Source organism: Danio aesculapii, chromosome 20 (genome assembly GCF_903798145.1).
Source record: "Danio aesculapii chromosome 20, fDanAes4.1, whole genome shotgun sequence".
NCBI lineage: Eukaryota > Metazoa > Chordata > Actinopteri > Cypriniformes > Danionidae > Danio > Danio aesculapii.
In genome coordinates this window covers 36,791,466-36,814,950 of record NC_079454.1, presented here as the reverse complement: position 1 = coordinate 36,814,950, position 23,485 = coordinate 36,791,466, and the positions used below count along the sequence as shown (strand labels likewise).

At 35.0% G+C, this 23,485-nt stretch overlaps 1 protein-coding gene across 1 annotated transcript in view; it reads right to left on the bottom strand.

The window, feature by feature from the left end:
• cd2ap (CD2-associated protein) overlaps positions 1–23,231 on the bottom strand; it is a 102,033-nt gene extending 78,802 nt beyond the window's left edge. Inside the window, exon 1 of the mRNA XM_056480828.1 lies at positions 22,974–23,231. Within this exon, the coding sequence (XP_056336803.1) occupies positions 22,974–22,977 (4 nt within the window). The 5' untranslated portion in view covers positions 22,978–23,231. The remainder of the gene's footprint in view (positions 1–22,973) is intronic.
• Between the last annotated feature and the right edge of the window lie 254 nt (positions 23,232–23,485).

Below are 23,485 nucleotides of genomic sequence, written 5' to 3'. Positions count from 1 at the left end.
TTTTGTGTATGTTTATACAAGTTTATGCACGCACTTCCCTACGAAATTGTCCCAATCAGTGTAAAATTATGAATTCTTTCCAAATAAAGCTACTCAAGTCATCGTCAAGGTGAAATTATATTCATATCAAAATACATATTACAGAAAAAAAAATGTAATGCGTTTCCAATATCGTACAGCACAGTACACATTTAGGTACCAAAACAGCGAGCTGTACCATTCCAACTTACCAATAAGGTTGAGCTAGATTCACTTTGGGCAGGACAACAATATAACAAAGAAATCATATCACACAATATAACTTATCTCATTTCCTGAGGATGATAGAAATTGCAATATTGTACCATTTCTGTAGATTCAATCAAGTACTAGTTTACATATTGGCTACAACAAAACGGCTATTTCTTTTCTACAGTTTAAAGTATATACTCAGAAATGTACTGATTCATATTTGTTCATATTTATCACTTTATTTAGAACATATGTTTGATTAATAATGAGAAATATAAAATAAATATAATAAATAAAACACTTTTCGAAAACTATTACTTCCAGGTACAACATAATTTCAATTATCACTAAATAAACTACAAAATGTAAACATTGTACGTTCAAGATTGCAACTTTCTTGTTTGCCCATATGGGATTCTTCGAAAGAGAAAATGACGGATCAGGGTGACCCATACCAAACTGTACTGATCCGCTTCATGGAAACAAGGTATAAAACACTGACCAACAAACAGTATATCTGCGTTTTTACACATAACTAACATCAACTAAAATTGTACAAGTATAAATTGTCTTCTAAGCAACAGTTTTCAAATTTCTGCCGTCATTTACTTAATCGATTTCTTTGTTTAAGGTCAATATGGCCCGATTAATTTTTTAAGGTGGCTGGAAATACTGGTTCACCTATTTTGTTATACTTTTTTCACGTTTAGTTTCATGAATATGTCTACAAATTGCTGACAACTCAGATATCTTGTGGAATGTACATATAGATCTATTTTTACCCAAAACACTGTTGAAAAAAAGCGGCATTTTATTATATCTCAGTTTCTTTGATGATTTGGCCCAAAAAAAAATTCTAAAAAATATCATCTTTGAATTTTAAGATGTAGGAAGCATAACTGCCATGTTTTTATGATTTTTTTTTTTTTTACATTGACGTTTACATGGACATCAGTAATCGAATTATTTGCCTTAATCTAATAAAGACAATAATAAGATGAAGGAATTTACATGAGTTGCTTTTTGAATGTTCCTTTCATGATCCTGTTTTACATGTTATAGCACATAATTCGATTAATGTCAGAGTCACTTTCCTCCGGAGTTTCATGTAATTTTGGGTGTTTCATTTTAAATTTGTTGACTTTAACTGCAGTTTGGCACTTTCACTTTCATTCTGGAACATTTCATGCATGCCCCCCATGTCAAACAAGAAAAGTGTTGATTTAATGGAAGTTCATACCGCATGATGAATGCAAGAAAAAAAAACTCCGCATTTCAGGATGCAGGTGTCTGTGGTCTGCACTGAATCGGTAGGTGCAGATAGTGTCAAACAGCCGTGTGTGGACTATCCTGTCACAAAACACGGCAAAAAGTCCTACATGCACTTCAACAACGCGACTAAAATCGGCATACTCACACAACTTAATTTGATTTCTCTTTAGTTCGATTATGACCTTAATCGGATTAAATTAATCAAACCGCTGTTTACATGGTAGACTCTTAATCAGAGTATTGTCTTAATCGCATTAAAATCTAATTACTGGTGTCCATGTAAACGTACTCATTGTGTGATTTTCTGGTAGCAATGAATCCAGTTAGGGTCAATTTGAGCATCACCATAATAATGATCAAACATACCCATATTTCCCTAAATCATGTGCAAATGTATCACATAATGACATTGAGCAAGCATAAACATGCATGAGCGTATACACGGTTTTGATTATAATAGAGAGAGAGGACATGTGCTTATTCTAGATACTTCAATTAGCTGTAAATAATTTTTATTAGTTATTAGCTCATATCACGTGTAATCCATTTGTAAAAGCAGTTCTAAGTAGTTGTGAACAACCAGTGTCAGCTCACATTAAGCTAGTGTTCGGCACACATCTAAAATATTATGTTAGGTTTGCAGTTTCATTTCACTTCAGAAGACCTTAAATGTTATCGTCAAGAGCCTTGGATACTAATTTCAGTTAAATTTTTTATGCTCTTAAATTGCAGGCAGTCATTAGACCACAGATTTAGCTCAAATCATCTTTTAAGTTCTACTTAAGAAAAAAAAAAGTCAGCTGCATCTACTTGACGGTGAGTAAAATCAGAAATCATTCGTTCTTGGTCGAACAATCGCTTTAAAAGCTATCTGAAGATCTGCATTTACTTAACCATTTTATTATTCAATGAAATGCCTAATATAGCTCAATCTGACCTTTAAAAACGTGAATAAACATTCTGCTCCAATACTAGTGAGGAACCATGTGGAAATCTAGACCTTGCCCTTTACAGCCACCATTGTTTGACGTCTTTGTTGAGCAAAAACTTCAAATTGACTGGGCAGAAAGCCAGCAGAGCACAACCTATAAACAAAGTTTTATCCAAATACACTAGGTATTTTCATGGAGACGAAGCCTAAAACTTAAACATCATCATTAGATCAACACAGAAAGTACTTTCAACTCTTTCCCAAGAGCTGTGGAATGACCATATCCAAGCAAAGTTGTGCGGTGTCCACCAAAATAAGGGACAAACAAAAATGACAATGTCCCAGCAAATGTGCATTTCTCGGCTACCCAATCATTAGCACGGACATCCAGACACAAACATCTCCAAGTCACTTCCAGAGACTTGGAACGTGGATCATACTAGACAACGCCTCAGGAAAAGTGCTAAATTTAACAGTGAGAACTGCATGAGTCTGAGAAAAATGCGATCAGCAGCACGAGCACACAGAAGCTCTGTTGACAGAGGGTATTTACATAGCCATGCACGACAGAGATAGCATGGAAAACACAGGGAATAGCTCAGCATGTTTGACAGGATCTCATCCCTACCTTGACTGGTTATGTCTGGGCACACAGTATTTATACAAACAACTGTGATACAGCTGTAAGCATCAAAGTAAATTTCCTGTAGCCTGCATATTCTGTGGAACTGTTTTGGGGGTAAAATCTGCCAAGATAGGCTAAATAAACCAGTTCAGGCCATCATTGTAATGATGAAGAATGTGTATCATGCTTCATTCACACTGATTTTATCAGCATAAACATGGTCACTAGCAGTGGATGGAAGCAGAAGTTTTTGTTTAACCTGATTTACATTTAATTAGATAAGGGGAAAAAATGACCCGTTTACTTAAGCATGATCATTCAATAAATAAAAGTTTTTTTAAAAAGCTAAAGCTAAAAATAGCACTTCTCTAAGCAAATGTTAGATTGCAAGAGTGTTATATTCTAAGAATTATCATTATTGTAAAACTCAATTGAATATAGCTTATTTCTATATATTATGCAGCCCTAATTTAAATGCAATAATAATGCTACCTGTCAATACTTCTCCCACTCGTTGTTACTCTGTATGCATGCTAACTTGGTAAAGAATAACTAAATAATAATAATAAATAATAGTTTTTTTATATTGCATGACATTTGAATGTTACATTCACTGGAGGTGTGAACCTAGACTGGTCTCACGGTTGGGTTACGATTATCATGCCATCGATTCGGTTCAATTAATATACAATTTTATTTTTTGCTTCACAGCACAAGAATTCTTGTGTTTAAATGTATATATTTTTTTATACATTTTATATCTCATTTATTCATTCAACTTTATTTATAAAGCACTTTACAACCACTGAGCAGCAGGCAAAATGCTAAACAGAAAATTAAAATTAAAACACTAACCACATATAACGCATAGTATACATCTCAAGTAGTAAATAAAAAGAAATCAGTTATTAGAGAAGAGTTATTAAAACTATTATGTTTAGAAACGTGTTGAGAAATCTTTTCTCTGTTAAAAAGACTCTGTTAAAAACTGGGGAAAAAAAATAAACGGGTGCTATTAATTCAGGGGGGGGGGCTAATAATTCTGACTTCAACTGTATATACTGTCCAACAGATATTAGATCAGGTGACAAAGGTCAAGGAGAAAAGGTAGGTTTTGAAATGTGATTGAAAAGAGGCTGTTGGTTTATGGGACTGTAAGAAGCAGCTGATCTGCTGATACATTTTATATGAATTTGTAATTCAATTTTGTCCTTTATTCAAATATATGAACTGTACCTTTAATTTGACCTGCTCAGAGAAAACACTCTTTTTGAATGTATCAAACAAAACTCAAACACATGCACAGAACAACATGAGCATTTAAAGCAAATAAATACATGTAAATATTATCCCGCTTGCTTTATGAGCACTGTCGAGCTAGTTGTTTAACACCTATGATTGGAGCCGCGCTCAACAGAAAAGCCAGTGATTGGCTCTGTTCACCGATGAGTGACACTGATAAACGGACGTGGCAATCATGGCTGATCCATGATAGACCCAGTGGAGAAAACGCACTCTGCAGACACAATCGTGTATGGATCCACAAGTATCGCTATTGGGGTTGTCACGATGCTGGTATTAGATACCAATCAGAAATGACATTTTAAAAAACATCCATTTCCCACGAACATTTAAGTAATGTGGAGCAATTATTTTTAACTCTTTATTTTTATTTTCATTGAAAAAATCTTCACACATTTCATACAGTACTGCCTAAATCCTTACAAGGAGATATACCAATTCTCTTGGAAGGACTCACAGTGAATTTAACTTACTACAAAAAGGAACTCAAAACCCTACCACCCACCACACCCATCTAAGATTGATCAAAGTATTTGTGGAAGGTTCATAATAAATAAAATACAAGGCATACGTGAATAACATTTACAATCATATATGTCATGAATATGGCTGGGACACAAATTTTAAATCGAAGCAAGATGTACATGGACAATGAAACCAAGAGACATTATAAAACAATTATAAGATAATTATAAAATAAATAACAAAATAATATAAATAAATAAATTACCATACGATAGTCTTGTAAAAGTCTATCTGTTCAGTCTATCTGCAAAAATAATATGAATGGTTGCCAAATCTTGTTAAAAATGGACAATTTGTCATTTAGTGTGAATCTCAGTTCTTCTAAGTGTAACATATTTCCAAGTTCTCTAGTCCACATTTCAAATGTGGGGACAGCATCAGATTTCCACATTTGTAAAATAAGTTTTTTTTCCAATACACATACAAATTAGAATTGCTTGTGTTTGGTTTCTACTGCAAGAACTGTCCTCTACTCCTAAAAGTCCAATACTAGGATCAGGTTCCAGATTCGTTGAATACACTTCAGAAAGAAATTTAAATATATTTTTCCAGAATGGTTGTAGTTTACTGCATGACTATAAAGAATGAAACAAAGTTCCTGTTGACACATTGCACTTATTACAACTTGAAGAGATTGTTGGACATATTTTGTGAAGTTTTGATTCAGAATAATGGAGCATATGAATGACCTTATATTGGATCAGATGATGTCTTGAGTTCACAGAGCATGAATGTACATTTCTCAAGTATTCATCCCATCTGTCATCACAAATGTTAATACCCATTTCCTCTTCCCAGTCATGTCTTATTTTATCTGTACTGCTGTCCACCTTCCGTAACAGTAACTTGTAAAAGTTAGACACATTACTCATAATTACAGGGTGTGTGTTAACAATTGTATCTAATGTAGGATCCAGCCTATCAGTTTCAAACTCTTTAATATGTTTTCTAACAAAATCTGGAATTTTCAAGTGTGCCTTAATTTGTTTCCATATTTTAATTGAATTGGAAATAATTACATTACCTTTGATATTTTTTGTATCTATTTTAATAGGACTTCTAAGCAGGGCTGGTAATGAGGTCATATTGCAAGAAGCATCCTCAATAGCTAACCATTCTGGCTTGTCTCTTTATTCCACCAAACAAGTTTTTCTCCACCACGTCAACGTATTTAGATTAGCTGACCAATAATAATATTTAAAATTGGGAAGACCAATTTTCCAGGCCCTCCTCCTAGGCCCTTTGGTTTATAAATTTTTTTTAATTAATCCTAGCAGTCTTATTAGCCCAAATAAATTGAGTTATTATTGATTCTAGCTGTTTAAAATAATGTAGGGGAATAAAGAATGGGATAGCTTGAAAAACATACAAAAATGTTGGTAATACAACCATCTTGATAGCATTAATCCTACCTACCATAGACATAGGGAGTGTCTCCCAAAAACTAATATCATTATTAAGCTGGTCTACCTTTTTTTTCCCAATTTAGTTGTAACAATAAGTTAGGCTTTCTGGTGATCATCATTTTAAATTTAACTTTAAATTAAAATTGTACTTTATCTATGTCATCAGAAATGGGCATTTATTCGCTTTTCTACCAAAAAAACAGAAAAACTACCAAATTTATCAGTAAGATCAAACAATGGTGGTATAGATTTTTCAGAGTCAGGGATGTATAAAAGTATATCGTCTGCAAACAATGTTGATGCCAGTCATTATTGGTGTTACACTGAGATGTTGCCTAATACTAGCTGCCAGCAGTTCCATTGATATTGCAAATAATAAAGAAGACAAGGGACATCCCTGTCATGTACCACAGCTTAGTTGAAACTTATTTGAGATGTCTTGATTTGTAATAACAGAGGTTACTGGATCTGCATATATCGTTTTAATCCATTTAATAAATTCTGAACCAAAACCAAACTTTGTTAGGGCCTCAAACATATATTCCCATTCCAACTGATCAAAAGCTCGTAGAGCGTCAAGTGAAATTACACATTCTTCAGTATTGTTTTTAAAATAAATTATATTGAATAGCCATCTCGAATTAATTATATATGTCTACCTGGCATAAAACCAGTCTGGTCTTGATGTACAATTGAACCTATTTATTTTTTCATTCTGTTTGCTAAAATTTTGCTTATAATTTTTTATTCATTTGGAATGAGAGAAATCGGTCGATATGAAGACATCTGTAGCTTATCCCATCCAGGTTTTGGAATTAGAACAATATTTGCTTGATACATTGTAGGTGGGAATTTGCCCTGTTCTTTTGAATTTCTAATCAAACGATGCAACAATGGTGCAGTGGAGCACGTTCTTAAACAGCACTGATTTGCCATTGGGTTAACGTGCTCAACAGAAATTACTGTGATTGGCCGTGAAGGTCATCAGTTCACCGAACTCACCACTGTTTACGGAGAGTAACTACAGATACAGGGACGCTCGGGTGTTTCAAAGTCATGTCAATCAGGTGGTTTGTTATAAGCTGACATACAAGCGATCACCTAATGAATCGCAGCTTAAAAATGCTCAAGTGTCCCTGTATCTGTGGTTACACACAGTAACAGCCGAGAGGAAAGGAAACGTCTTGCCAGCAGGTCAAACAGTGAGGAAAAGAGAGAGAAAAGCAAACACGCAGTTAATTGTGCATGGTTTCTGCATTTTAATTACTCTCCCCCTCGCCATAGTATTCTACCCTTACATAGAGTATATGAGATAAATGACGTCAGTACGCAATAACCGGTTAGGCTCTATTACTGAACCGATCCCAAATTGTCCGTGTCCGCATCGCAATGCACAGAAGAAATGATTAATTTTGACACTCATAACATTCACACAGTGGTTATGGAAAATCTTTGGCAAAAAAAAACTAAACTTTTAAAGTAGGAATACGCAAGAAATCTGTATCGGCCGCTAATCACATTTCATAACTCAATCATTACTCGCTAATCTGGCCGATCTCATAAACTGATACCAACTGTGAGTTTACAAGCAGAGGAAGATGCATGTGCACACCTGGGTTATAGATCAGCAGCAAGTGAGGAGCCAAATGGTGAGTGGGGGTGTGAGTGATGGATGTGCTTCCATGACAGAAGCTAAAATATATACAGATGTGGTGCAGCCTCTGTTTGCAGTGTATTGGAGCGACTTGCATGAGAGAAGGTCTCTTCATTTCAACCATTATATCTCCAGTGTTTTGAGCTGCTGTGACACAAGCAGAGTAATCGTTTCAATTCAAACACTGGATATGATACATTTCAGGTCATGCTGCATCTGAGGAGGAAACCTGTGCATTATTCTCACAAATTTTGAAATTGTGGTGTAAACACTATGCTGAAGATGACCAACAAAAGAAATATCTTTAGTATTTAATTTAAAGGGCTGAAAAGGACACGTTTAAACTGAACATGAATTTTACTATCATTATATTGCCAGATCTGAAAATGCATGTCAATATCACATGGGCCTTTGCCAGAGGTAAAATATTCCTTCAAACTTTCAACAATTCAACGGAGAATCTCAGAAAATGTCACAGGCCCCAAGGCATTTGATCTCTCCACTTGGATTCATCTGCAGCCTCCATTTGATTTTTACACTTATGAATGCAGGTTACCTCAGTCATTGTCTCTTCCTCTTCTTGGTGCAATTTGCAGAAGACAGTTATATATAACGTCAAACCACTATAAACTGCGGTTAGTTGGTTTTGCTTCCAATTTAGCCTTGACCCTGTTTCCAACCAAAAAAATAAGGCAGATGGAAAAAAAAAACTTGCAAATTAACTCACTCCAAAGGCCTCATTAGCATGTCACTAGTTTTTTTTTTTTATCCAAAAACATGAATTAGACATGGGAAAAAACAGAAAAGTGCATAAATCATTTGCAAATACTGCAGGGTTTCCATCCAATGAGTTAAACTGAACAAAATTATCACTTCCAGTTCCTGATAAACTGCTGCCAAAAATCAAAAAGAAAACTAGAATTAGCTGTGGTAGGAGAAGCCACTGTAAGCCTTTTTTCTTATTTAGAACATTTCTTGTGCCTCAGAAGATGAAGATTAAATATAATGAACTCGTGATGGCGTGAGCACACTCTCTTTGGTAGCCCAGCTGCTTAAGACATTTCTGGGAGTAATAAACTAATAAAAATAATAATACTAAACCACTTTGATGACAGGCTTTGGCTGAGGGATATTATAATGACCAAAACAACATTTCAGATATATTTACAATGTGGTCAGTCTTCTGGTTTGTCCTATTTTGGCTATTGTATGTTCGGTTAAAATAAACATAAGACTTTGATGCGTATGTGGGAATTTTTTCGGTAAATGGGTTTTTTTCTATTGTAATTTATGTGAATTTTTTCTGATCGGATAAAAAGTTCAATGCGTATCTTGGCATTTTTTTATTTGATATTGCAAAATGTGCATAAAAATAGGTGGATGGAAACTAGGACTGCACAATACATTGGTTCAGCATCAATATAACAATGTGCGCATCTGCAATAGTCACATTGCAAAATCTGCAATGTTGAGTCTGATTTATAGTTGACCAGGAGCCACAGAAGATACAGTATGTGGTATTTGTAGAGTAACTGCTACGTTTAACCATAATGGAGTAAAAGTTTATCATTTGCATGTGTTTTTAAAGTCCGTGACTGTACAAGCATTTCACAAAATATGATTTTTAAAGGTGTAGCAAAGATTAATTGTATTTATACTGAATTTCTACAGTTTTTGTAACAAAGTTTTTTTTTCTTTGAATGTTTGTCTCTTAATCTCTTCACTTTGACTCGTTTCTTCTGAAGGTGAAAACTAAATAATATTTTACTTGATCCATGAATAGACTCCGTTTACACTAATACATTTTAGTTTTGAAACAGCGTTTTAGAATAAAAACGATCCACGTCCACACTGGCGGTTCATCTAGTATTTCAGAAAAGATTTCAGTCCACACTATACCACTGAAAACGCACATTATGTGACCACACAAACACTTTGCCATGCGCTCCAGCGTATGCGCACATCTGAGCTCCAGGCAGACAGCGGGTGCTTTGAGCACACCTTTCCAGATGAGAGCAGCGCACGTCGGACAGTTCATCAAGGATCTACCGCTGGATTTCATCTCACTATAGTTGTTAAACCTGATATTTAATTCATTATGTCTCTATCAAACGACTCTCTTTTGAATCTATTACTTGTTCTCAGGTAACATGTTTTGGCTGAGTGCAAAGATAGGTTAATATATTACGTACACTGATTCTGCACATTTGACTGATTGCTTGCATTTATTTCAAAAATTGTATAAACTTATTGCATGTTATACTTTTATAATGGCCATTATTAATCATTAAAACTGATATTCAGCAAAAAAGACAGGATATGTTTCACATTTTTCAAAGAAAATGAAAGGAGGCAGTTATGTTTTTTAGAATTTTTTTTTTTATAAATATGCATACAGTGACAGTCATATAAATATGTAGCTACCTGAAGCCTTGTCATTTTTAGTGTCTGTTAAGTTATATAATGTTTTCATTTTATAGACCTTATTCTGAAATGCGGAAGTGCGCTCGTTTTTGCGATTGTTTTGGAACGTCCTATTCAGCAGCCTATGGGAGAAATGACTAGGAATAATAAATGACAAAAAAACGATCAAACTACTTGCTCTACAATCAAATGTGTTCATGACAATACAGACAAAGCAGAATAATATAATACGAAAATATCAGTTTGCAACATCACGCAGCATAACGAGCTGTTTTTAACATCTAAAAATGAATGAAAGTGAATGAGACCGGAAGTCTCGAGCCAAAAAGATTCAAATGGCGGCACCTGCTCATACGTGAAGAATAAGGTCAATTGTTGAGATAGTGAAACAACATAGCCAGGAAGATGTGAATGAGGTTATAAAGTAGCCTACACTGTTCCCTTTGAAGATTTACTCTATGTGTTCTCAGAAGTTTGTTTTCCATATCAAACTTGCAAAGTCTAAGCTTACTGTACTTAATATTGAGAAAAAAGCCCAATCAGATAGGTGAATGTCTGCAGCCACGCAACCATTTTCATTTATCATTTTCTCCTATCCACACTGACACAGAGCAGCAGCCTTTAGAATGAAAAGGGCCTTTTCAGCGTTTTCAAAAAGCTCAGTTTTTAAGGCTTGAAAACTCTGGGGTAGTGTGGACGGAAGGCGTAACCATAGCAAAACTTATGCGCTTTCAAACTAAATCATATTAGTGTAAACTGAGCCTTAGACTGCATATAAAACTGTCAAATAGAGTTTTTCAAACTACCTCGTGAAACTATTCCTATTGCAATATTTATCGCAGAAAAATAAAATATCGCAATATCAGATTTTTCCAATATCATGCAGCCCTAATGGAAACAGCTACTGAGCACATGGAAAGTACATACTTTTTTTTTTTTTTGCATGATGTTGTTGGCTAATCCCAATACAACAGAGATGAAATGCTAACTTAAGTCAGGTAACTAAAAACTAAACTAAAAGGGTCTAGTAAAACAACCATACTGACTGCTTCAAGTATCCCATGTTACATTGCAGTTTGCTGACTTAGCCTCTCAGTTTACGCCTGCCAAAGCATCCTGATTTGAGCACAGCTTTGCAGAAATTGTCATAATAACATAGTTGGCCGACTTGGCATGAGATGCGGATCCAGGGCATACAACTTTTATTCCTTCTTATTCCCTCTGCAGCCATTAAGAACGGAAAACAGATTAGGTCATTTACTTCTCTGCATTCTGACTGCCAAAAACTCTTATAGTTTTGCTTATAAGGAGGCTACTCACAGTTGCCTGTTTGTGAATAAAGTACAGGACTATACCGGTTCAGTGAAATCATACAAAAGACTGCAGAGAGAAGGGAATAATTGAGTCCATGAAACAAGGCCTTAATGACTAGTTTTATCCGAAAAGCAGTGCAATCTTTGAAATTACCCCTTAAACATATTTCCATTGGTGGAGCTAATTCAAATCTCTGGGAACATTTACAAATATAAAAAAATACTAGAATACTTTCACTGGACAATTTTACCATAATTTTGTATCATTATCATAATCCGTTATTTTTGTTAATTGCATACAAGTAAATAATGACAGGTGTGTGTGAGAACTATTTTTTACTCTTTATTCTGCTTCAGGTCACTTACTTGGTGTATAAAACCCTGCAATAACACTGATTCATGATACATAGAGTCAAATGCATTATTGTTCAAAAGAACAATAATACTACTGCCTTACTCTTCTATAAATTACGGTAAAAATTAACTGTGATTTATGCTGAAGGTTTTTTTTTGTTTGACATTTTTCAGATTTCAATTTCTGTATCTAAATACTGTTAAACTCCACAGAAAACTGTCAAATAGAGCTTTTCAAACCACCTTGTGAAACTGTAATTATACTGCAATATTTATCATTCATAGGTTATTTATAAAATAACCTAGCATTTGCCCAGAGTGCAGAAAAACATGGAGACAATGAATTTTAACCGATTAATGATTAAACGATTTCACTAATAATTCGCTTTAATTCAGCAAGGTTAGTTCATTGTAAAGACTTCGCAACACCAGGTTTCTGCAAGAAACAAAACTGCTGCACTAGTTTAAAGTTTCGAGCTGGTACACAGAGGCTAATACGCACGCACACTTGATTAAAGGCTGATTTGAATTAAAGATTAAGCAGAGATTCATTGAATTTAATTATTTATACAGAATTGTATATGTTTTATGCAACAAAGTTTTTCGTCTAGACTTGTTTATGGTCCAAACGTCTACATTTTAAACTTTTTATTTTGAATTGTTTCTTCTGAAGGTGAAAACAAAACAATAATTTTACTGGATCCATGAATTTTAGATACTTCGGACCAGAAACGAGACAAAGTAAGAAAAGCATTTTTTGCACTGCCTTTATTCAATTTCTGTATTTTAGTAACTATGTTTTCATCAAAAAATGGTAATTAAATTTATGCACAAAACTGCAATATCGTATAAAAGACGTACAAATAAAGCAGCATTCAAAATCGTCACTTCCTGATAAACTGGCGCCAAATATCAAAAGTAAAAATGGAATTTGCTGCAGTAGGAGAAGCTGCGTGAATCTTTTCTTTATTTAATAATTTACTTGTGCCTCAGAAATCGATGCTGACATGCAATGAACGCTATGTGGTGTTTGAAGGCATCAGCAAAAAGTACAGATGCTCTTCACAGTTCTGAAGGGAATTAATAATATAATAACACTTATACTGAAATGGTTAAGCCATTTTAGAATGACCAAAATAACATTTCTGAAGATTTACAATGTGGTCAGCCTGCTGGTTTGTCCATTCACACACATTTTTATAAATCACATGATCTCTTATAACAAAAATCACATGATTTGTTTAAATGTGCACACTGGAATTTGTGCGGTAAAAGTGTTTCCATCGTAGTTTATGCACATTATTTCTTACCCAATAAAAAGTTTATCCTACTCAGTTATGCGCATACGTTTTTTATGGCCATTTTCAAAAATGATGGGCATCTTGGCGTTTCTATCAACCTTTTTTATGCACATATCCAAAATGCGCATAAAAATAGGTGGATGGAAACACAGCTAATGTTGACTGTACAACCTTTTTGTACCTGGATATTTTTTCCATGTAAATAAATAAATAAAATGGGGGTTGGTTACTCGACATTAATTCCAGAACATTGGACAGCTCTTAGCCCAGATTTTTTGCCTATAGTCAAAAGTCTGATTATGCAAGACTAATTAGTGGCAGAATAATGACTTCACAGCTCTAGTCCTCAATTGTGAACACAAACGTTGAGCCATAAAAAGTGGTTCTATTTCTAAAAATAACATGCTGACAAACTCAAAAATCCACAAAAAATAAATAAATAAAAATTCAGAGCATATATTATTCATAAAAGTGCATGTCAGATGAATCGTGTGTCCAGTGAACCAGAGTGTGAGGTCAGACGATAAATAGGTCATTGGTTTAACAAAATAAAAATGAGTATGCTGAACAAAAACACACACATAAAATCAATATGTGACATGAGCTTGGAAGAAATAGAGCACCTAATATGGGACACTTCATTTGAATTCAACCTCACAATGCCCTCAAGCAGTTTGGACTAAGCTAATCAAGACCCTGGCTGACACAAACACACATACTGTGAACTAGAGCTCATTCAAAGATTTTTAAAATTTCAATGGAAACAGATATTAAGTGTATGTAAACGTATGTACAGTGTGTGTATGATGTAAGTTTAATCATCAGAAATATCACAACATTTCTAACCATGTACATACAATGTATCCACAGCTCGCACATGCACTTTGAAATTGAAACTAAGTTTGTCCACAAGATGTTAACACTAAACTCACAAGCGTTTCACAGTCACACTCTAAACATCCCTAGGTATTTCAATTCAAATTGGGTAAGATATGGACAAACCCAAATGATGGGTTAAATTAGTTTTTTTTTTTTTTGGTTTTGTCCATATTTTATCCAAAATTAGATTTAATTAACTCAGCATTTGCCCAGAGTGCAGAAAAAAATATGGAGACAAAACAAGAACAACAACAAACTACTGGAGACATAAAAAAAAAACATGAGTCTTGAGTGAGGAGATTAATAAACTAATAACTATATGTATTAAAGCCCATTTATCAATTATAAATTTTGGAAATAAAAAGTATGTGACGATCGACTGGGTTCACACAAACAATCATTTACTTTGAAAGTTTACTGCAAAGTTTAACCAAAGCATGTATGCTATTGTTTAAAAATTAGCCCAAGTTAATGTATCATCACATTAATTAGTTAATGCAGAAAATTCTTTCCATTTTAAATTAATCTCAATTTTCACCAGCACTGAATAAACATACAAACAAACCATGGGTGCCAAGAGGGGTGGGATGTTAATCAATACTGGCTTGGAATAAGTGACATCACATGTGCCAACCAATAAGAGCATTTGGGGTGGGCCTAAGACTGCTGCAGTGCACTTATGAACCAAAACTTAACAACGAAAGATATCAAACTCTTAAATACTCAGTTTCTTTTTAAATCTCTTTACATGTAAGAGCTATTAGATCCACATTTATATTTAACCTCTGCAAAGCTGGGTTTTTTTTTTTTTTTTTAATTACATTGAGTCTGAAAAATCACTTAAATCAATGTTTCTCAATCACAGTCCTCATGCCCCACCACTCTGCACATTTAGTATGTTTCTTTAATCACTTCAGACGTTCATGGACCCTTTTCACAAGACTGTCATGACACGTTTAACGGTCATCATAATCTTAAATCCTTGAAAGTTCTTAATATTTAGATTTTTTCTAATGTATGAACATTTATATGTATTTATTTATGAATGCATTATATCATCTTTGCATCAAATTACAAAAAACAAATTACTGCTTATGTGAGGCGTTTCTAACGCAGCGTCTATGGGGCTGAGAGTAAGGGTGCTTTCCCACCTGTGGATCGATTCTCTTGTTCCGAAACAGGGATTAAAATTGTTACAATGTTGCACTGTGCGGTTCGCTTTCACACAGCAAAGTTTCTAAACAGAACAAAAGAGCTAAAAGTCCCGACACGTGCGGGTAAACTCTCCTCACATTGGTCAGAGTTTCAAGGGTTTATTTTGCAGAGTCCCGCTCAGCTGTCATGCGTCCTTATTTTAATTTATGACAATGAGCAATAATGCAATATAAGTGAAAATCTGTACTTTCATTTTGAATGGTGACACCCACAGACGTTGTCACCAGATATAAATCAGAGGTAAGACTTTCTCATACATAGCAGTTGGCTTATGCATTTACATTATAGAGAGAAATAACAGAAAAACCAAGACTGCAGTTCGATTTCTTACGACTGAACTCGTATGAATTCATACAAATTAGCCACTAAACTAACGAAACGTAAAATACTTACGTTTTCTTGTGAGATCAGGCTGCATATAGCCAAATATATGCCTATTACATATCCATAATACACTGTGATACAGCCTGGTTCGAATTGTTTTGCTTTCTCACTACAATCAATCCGCTTCAGACTTCGTTTCAACCGACCTGAGACCACCTCATTCAGGCGATCTCGGGTCGATTGTTTTGCTGCGGATCCGAGCACAATTGCTGGATTCACATATGTCAAACGAACCGCGTTAACTGGGGAAATAAGACAGGTTCCGAAACAAAAGTCTAGGTTTTAATTTGATGTTATTTTCTCCTCTAGCTGCGGTCATCATTCTCTCACAATTATTTTTCCTTTTTCTGAAGGTCTTGATAACAGCATTTTTCTTTTATTAATTCAGAATATAGGGTTGTGAAATTTTTTTTTGTTGTAATCTCAGATTCACTGCGCTCTAGGTTTTAGTGTGCGATATGTAAACTACACTTTAAATTGCATTTATTTACAGAGCTGCTTTTAGATTATTTCACTTGTCATCTGTGTGTGAAGATGCTGCAGAGTGTTGTTGAACAAATCTGTGAATAAACATGCAATCTGAAGTAACAATATTCCGTGTTCAGGTAGTAGGCACTGCAGCCCTGTCAATCGTAACACAGTTCACGCAGGAATATCTCATTTATCGAGCTGGTTATCTGAGAACAGTGAGGTGAACTAAGTGAGGAATTGAGAACCACTGGTCAATTGATCTTAATTTTTTACTAAATGCCCTGACAGTGGAAGATAGCTTTGGTTTTATATTTAATTTGATTATTGTTTAAATTGAGATTTACAAGTATATTTACTTGTATTGTGTAACAAAAATATACTGCTGAAAAAGGCACATGTTTAAAGTGCCTTAAACAAATTTTTAAAAAAAGTGTGCAATACACTACTTTTGAATTAATTATTGAATTTTCTGCAAAACAGTGCAGTAAATCAAAGAAATATAATGGGATTAATAGTGAATAGAAAAAGTAAACAGAATCGGCACACTGCTTTCAAAAGACAATTTAATTGGACAATGTTTTGACCTACAAGGTCTTCATCAGGTCACGAAACCAATTAAATTTTGAGAGGTAAAGTGGCAGTGTGCCAAATCTCTTTACCTTTTCTATTTTGTTTGGCTTGATTGGGCTCCAGCCTTTAAGATTTTCTTAGACAGGCACACACATAAAAATTTTATCGTTGAACAGAACCAAAAAACATATTCTTAAACATACACACACACACATATTGTGCAATTTGTCTGAGAGTCTCACAATTATCAATGTCAAAGAGAAACAAAACCTGAGATATTTAAAACATGCTCCAGTTCACATGTGAACCAGATCTCCTTCTTCAAAATCACTTTACAAAATAGCTAGCAATGCAGTAGTCAGACTGCATGTAGGGAGAGGCTGCTAAGATTCCACACATACTTTCAGCCTTGTTTTTTTTTTTTTGCATACGTCAAGCAGCGATTGACATTTAAAGTGTAACCTATCCTATATACTTGGTTTCTTCTTTTTATGAAACTACAAAAACAAAACTTATTCTACAGAACATATAGCAGAGTGGCAGAAAAAAGGAGTTGCACATAGAGGACTAAATGTGATGCTGTCAGTTTGAATGAAAATAGTCACACTATGCTTATTCATAGAGGCCGGAGGAGCCCTCGGGTCCATTCTTCATACCTCACTTAAAACATCTAAGATGATCTGACAGATCCCAGATCTTTTAATCATGATAACAGACCTCTGGTTACTTTGATTTTGCAAAAAGCTTTGCGGATTTTCTTAAAATATCTGCATGATCTGATCTGAGATTACTGCATAAGCTTGTGTTTATTGTGCAGAACAAATCTATCAATCCTTGAAATCATTATCAGCAATTAAGTGATTGGCTAGTGTCAGGACAACCGCATAATCATGACATCATCAAATTAATATTCAATTATCAGCCACATGTGCAAAATGACAAACGGTCCAAAAGATAAAACAATTTGTTAAATGATATGCGACACACACTTTTCACAATTTGGCAAGGCTTACACTTGTGTGGGTAAAGAATGTTTAATAATTTCTTTACTTAATTTTATCTGAAGAGTGAATATACATGACAACAAAGTTTATCCCTTGGCGTAATGCATAACTGTTTAAATTAATCAACAAAGCTTTTTGAGATTTGAGAAGTAGTCTGCATCTCCTGCACTGCACCTGCATATTAGCTTTTTAGTGTATAAATAAAACTTGCAAAGGTTGCACCAATTTCAAGACCGAGTGCGAGTACTGATACTTTTTTCCAGTACTCGCCGATACGGATACCTGTTTTTGAGGGGTGTGGCAGTTTTCCAAATAATGACACAGTGCGACTAATAATTTTAGGCCAGCTTCTCTGTATTTATGAACAAGTGTAATGCAGAGTTCAGACTGTATGATCGCCGACAGGTTTTGAGAAATCACAGACAAATGCCTGAAATCACAGGCAAATCGGTGCTCATTCACATGAGTAACAATCACACAATGTGAACTATCAAAGATGCGGTCTGAGAGATAGCCGATGAGTCGCCGACACCCTTCAGGTATCTGGCATCTTAAATATGGACCTGCCGGCGATTCAAATCATGCCGTGCAAAATGTGTTCTGATTGAAAATAACATCGACAGCCAATGAGAGAGCAGCATCCACTAGTATTGGTATCTGCAGGTCAGCGGGAGGCTGGGCCCAAGAAATGTAGGAAAAACTAGTGTAAATTTGAAATTGTGAGCAAAATCGAGGTGAGCAAAATAAGTAAATTTTCTACCCCACAAGGCTTCCTTATCACCATGTAGTTAATAACAAAATATATACTTTGTGACCTTGTGTTGTTTTCTTGTCACTTCTCGTGTGTGTTTGGTTTTAAGACGTAGTTTGCAGACCGAGACAAAGTTGTCTGTAAATTTTTCCTATTTGAAAGTGCAGTGTGAAACCCCCACACCAATCCATCTTGAAGTATAAACACAGCAGCTACCCCAGATAGTCTTGCAGTGTGAGAACATCTGTGACCCGACTACTTTGAAAATTGTGCGGTCTAAATTTGGCATAACTCAAAATATTTTTTCTCTGCTTTTCACAAGATTGTCAAAGCACAATCAGTTTTCATAGTATCAAATAATTTCCACAACCAAACCAAGAGCATAATAAAATAATAATAATAAAACTTAATGAAACGCTTTAAACTTTCTTTCACTTAAAATAATGATTATAACATAACACTATGTAACAGTGTTGAATTTTGTTTACCAATCAAATGTGTAGTGAAATATAACAGTGAACTATCTAATTATGGTGAGCAACACTGTAAGTATAAGTGTTTATAAACTGTGTAGCGAGGATGTTCCTCAGAGTTTTTGTCCAGTATGTTTTTGCTTTTGCAATACGTTTTGCAAGATGAAAAGTACCGAAGTCAGTCAGTCAATTCTGATTATTTTTCAAAAGTAAGTGGCAGGTTTTTTTTAAGAAACAGAAGCATCTCTGCATTTTCAGCTGCAAGCCTGTTTCTGTTGTTAGTCAGAATATGCATTTCACAAAAACAAAAATGCTAGGTTTAGTGCCATTATTCAAATCAAAATTATTATTTAAAATTCAAAAGTGCACAGTGCAGGAGTGTCACAAACAAATAGGGCTGCAAGATCAATTTCATAGATTCAGCAAAAACTGTGATTCTCTCATTCACATCTTGTCAGGGAAACACCACTCAGTACTAAATCTCCTCCTAAGGCCAGAGGGCGCTCTCAAGCAGACACTGAAAATAGCTTTGGAGTAAAAACCTTATTAAATGTGTTACTTTCACAAGCTTTCTGATCAGCATCAACACAGAGTCAAAGTTCACCAAGACGCAACACAAACAGCTGTTTAAACACAGAATGACTCTTCGATCTTCAGGTCTGCAATTTCTTATAGCTTGTCTCAGTGTAGTTAACACGGCTCTATCTGAAAGCAGCTGCTGGGGATTTACTGAGCTGGTTTTACTGCCAAAATGCGCATGAAATTAGCCGTCAATTAATCGCCCCACCCTACAAACTTGTTTGTGGAAAGATCCACCTTCCAGAGTAATATTTTTACACATTGGAGGTCAATGGTTACCAGTAACCAACATTCTTCAAAACATCCTCTTTTATGTTCACTTTTATGTGTTACAGGTACTACTGGTGCACTTAAAAGTTATAATGCCACTATTTAAAATGTTAAACATAGTGATCTGTAGAGCAGTGTGATTCTCAAAATCGAGAAACAACAGATCACTGTCAATGATCTCACTGAAACCAGAGATCTGTGAGAAATAGTCTCCTATTTAAATAATGGCTCCAGTGATTGACTTGCAGTCAAGTCCCAACATGACCAACCAATGTCCACTTGCACCTGTGCAAAGCACACAACTCCAACACACTCCATACTTCCTGATGGCCTCAGTTTCAAATCCAGTGCTTGCATAACTCTGTGACAATATGATATATCATTGTTCCAGAGCACTCAAGGCCATGAAGCCAACAAGCCTGCCAGCCACATGTTTACTCTAACCTACAGCTGGGAAAACAAATGACCAGTATGCCCTGTAAAACATATAAACTCAAAAATCTCCTTATAGCCTCAGTGATGAGTAAACTTTAAGTGAAACTGTAACAGGACATGTTCTGACACATCTTTCACTTCAGTTTGTATCTCAAGTAGGTTGTGTTTGAGATCAAAAACTCTGCCCTGGAGCGTTATACCCAGAGCTGCCTTTACCAAATACACATAATTCAGATTATGACATGGGTAAGAAAGAGAGAGAGACTACAAAATGAAAGAGTTTTGACCAACAGCTAGTAAACATGCACTTCTGATTGTGCAAGGCACTTCTGGCTGCTAACATTACACATATGAGCCACAGCCCAGACAGAAACAACCTGAAAATCGAAAAGAGCAAATGTGGAAATGAAGCCAACCCAAAAGAGGATTTGCACTCGACTCATTTGTAGAAACATTTGCACTTTATTCAAACTAGCAGTGTCATTTAATAGAGTGTGACAGTACAGAACAGGCACCAAGCTAACGTTTTCCACTATAACATTTGTTTACCTGATACCTGCCTAACAAGGGTGGTGCTACTTATTGAAGCTGCAGTCAATCTAAAAGTACACACTGTAGGTTTTGGTTACCCTTATTTGTTGCACCAGTGAACTTGATTTTGAACCTGGTTATCATCGTTGTTTTAGAGGTAGTTGGGCAAAAAATATTTTTAAAATTGTGACTGATTTTCTCAGATCTAGGTGACTTTAGTCATCACAAACATACTCAGATTACACATCAGTTCTTGCTTTTCCTGAGAGTCAAACCCACATCCTTGTCTTTGCTAGCACTAGGCATGGTCCAGTATAAGATTCTGATGGTATAACCTTGGAAAAAAAACACGGTTTCACGGTATTGTGATTACTGCTCCAAAATATATTCTTTGTAAATGCCTGGGTAAAAAAAACATCAACTTTTTCCCCTTTTAAAAACAATACATTTCAGTTTGAGAAATATTTAAAATGTTTTGTAACAGAAAACATTTCTGTCCAAATAATTCAAACAAATCATTTACTTCTGCTGTCTTCGATTTTTTCAAAAACAGATTTCTTTTCAATTTAAACGGGCATTTTTGGATATCTTTTCTGCGGGTGATACTGTGGTCCAAAAAAAAAAAAAAAAATATATATATATATATATATATATATATATATATATATATATATATATATATATATATATATATATATATATAAATCTGACACATACCTTAGGAACGCTATAGCAGAAAATGTTGACTTTTCCAAACCGCTGTATACCTTGAAAACGGTTATCATCCCATGCCTAACTAGCACTATGTTCTAATGTTTGACTTACTACTTTACGCAATGAAAAATGTCAATAAAAGTCTTGTTACACTTTAGCTAAATCAATATCAATTAATCAATTTCAATTTCAATATCAAACATTGTTGGAGCAGATAACCAGTTTCAAGGTTTACCGCGGTTTGGGAAAGTCAAGGTTTTAAAACTGCTAATTGTTTCTGTTATACCGTTCCTAGGGTATATGTAAAAAAAAAAATTATGTTTTTTATGTGTCGTAAACAAATGAAGACAGCAAAGGTCAATGATTTATTTAGCCTGATCTAAAATATTATAAATATTTCCTAAAATGAAATATACTGTGTTCAAATGGGTAAAAAAATGTTTTTTACTCAGACATTTAAAAATAACTTCATTTGTTTCAAAAACACTGATTTCTTTAGAATTTAAAATGACATCATTGGATATTTTTTTCTGCTTGAGATACTGTTGTCCTACAAAACAACAACAAAAAAGTAAATAAAAAATCTTACACACACCTTAATGGTATAGCAGACAATTCTGGCGGTTTTAAAACCCTGACTTTTCCAAACCACAGTACAGCTTGAAAACGGTTATCCCATGCCTATTTCTGAGCAGTAATCACAATACCGTGGTATTCCAAGGTTATCATACCGTTCAAAACTTATACTGGCCCATGCCTAGTGATGACCCCTTCACCCCAATAGTATTAACGCAGGTCATGTGATACAAACATGACTGCGCCCATAAGGGGGCGACCCGCACAGTCATAAATAAATGTATTTCTTAGGAAAATGACATGGAGTTGACTCTTCATCTTGTGTATATGAACAATATCGCAGAGATATCCCTAAAGTGCAGTTTATTCCTCTAAATATACAACTGTATTGGTCAGCAAAAAATTACAGAGTACACCTTTAAGAGGGGCTTTACTGAAGCTGAACCACTGCAACTAGAAAAAAAACTGCTTTTAAAAACCTTCAAACAGAGTCAGAGGCATATACATCTAAAAGGTAAACAATACAACAGTAGTCTCAGGGCAGAGAGTCATTAATCTTGACGCAAAACGCCTGGAATTTACTGGTTTGGACAAGCCGAGCCAGTTTGCGACACTGGCGCCTAGTCAAATATTCATCCGATCACAAGTTTTTTTTCTTTATTCAACTTGGATACAGTTTCTTATTTCACAATGACGCTAAAGCAAATCGCCCTGGCTGTTTTCTTGGCAGCTGAAACGCTGAGTGACATTTTAAGTGACCCATAGGAAGCAAGTTAAACTCACCCATACTGTCCTTCGATACGAGACCGTCTTGATCTGATGTGTACAATCTGCCGTCCTGGTAGCTGATGTTAGCTAGCAGCCTGGATGCTAGCCGTAAATCCTACTTGTGCGTGGAATCGTGTTGGTGAAGTGCTTGTTAGCGAGTTTATTGGCGCTATTAATCCATTCGACTTGCTTTTAAACGTCGGCCTGTTGTTGAAGTATGAGGTATGTTTCTTAAGAGTACTGTGCAGGAAGTTATCCCGAAGTCTCCACCTTTCTTAGATTTGCCTCCGCGATATTTCATCTGGAGGATCCCGCGAGAAGTCAGGTTTCCTGGCTGGAATGCAAAAGGCTGAAGTGTTACATTTGAGTGTAAATTGAGTTCAGGAATATTTTTTAGTAAGCACTCGACATTTTGCAGTGATTTACGTATGTATAATATTATTATGTGTATATATTGTTGTAGATATTGGCTATATAAAATACTTTGCCTATTATTAATTATAATAAATTTGTTTAATGATATGCAA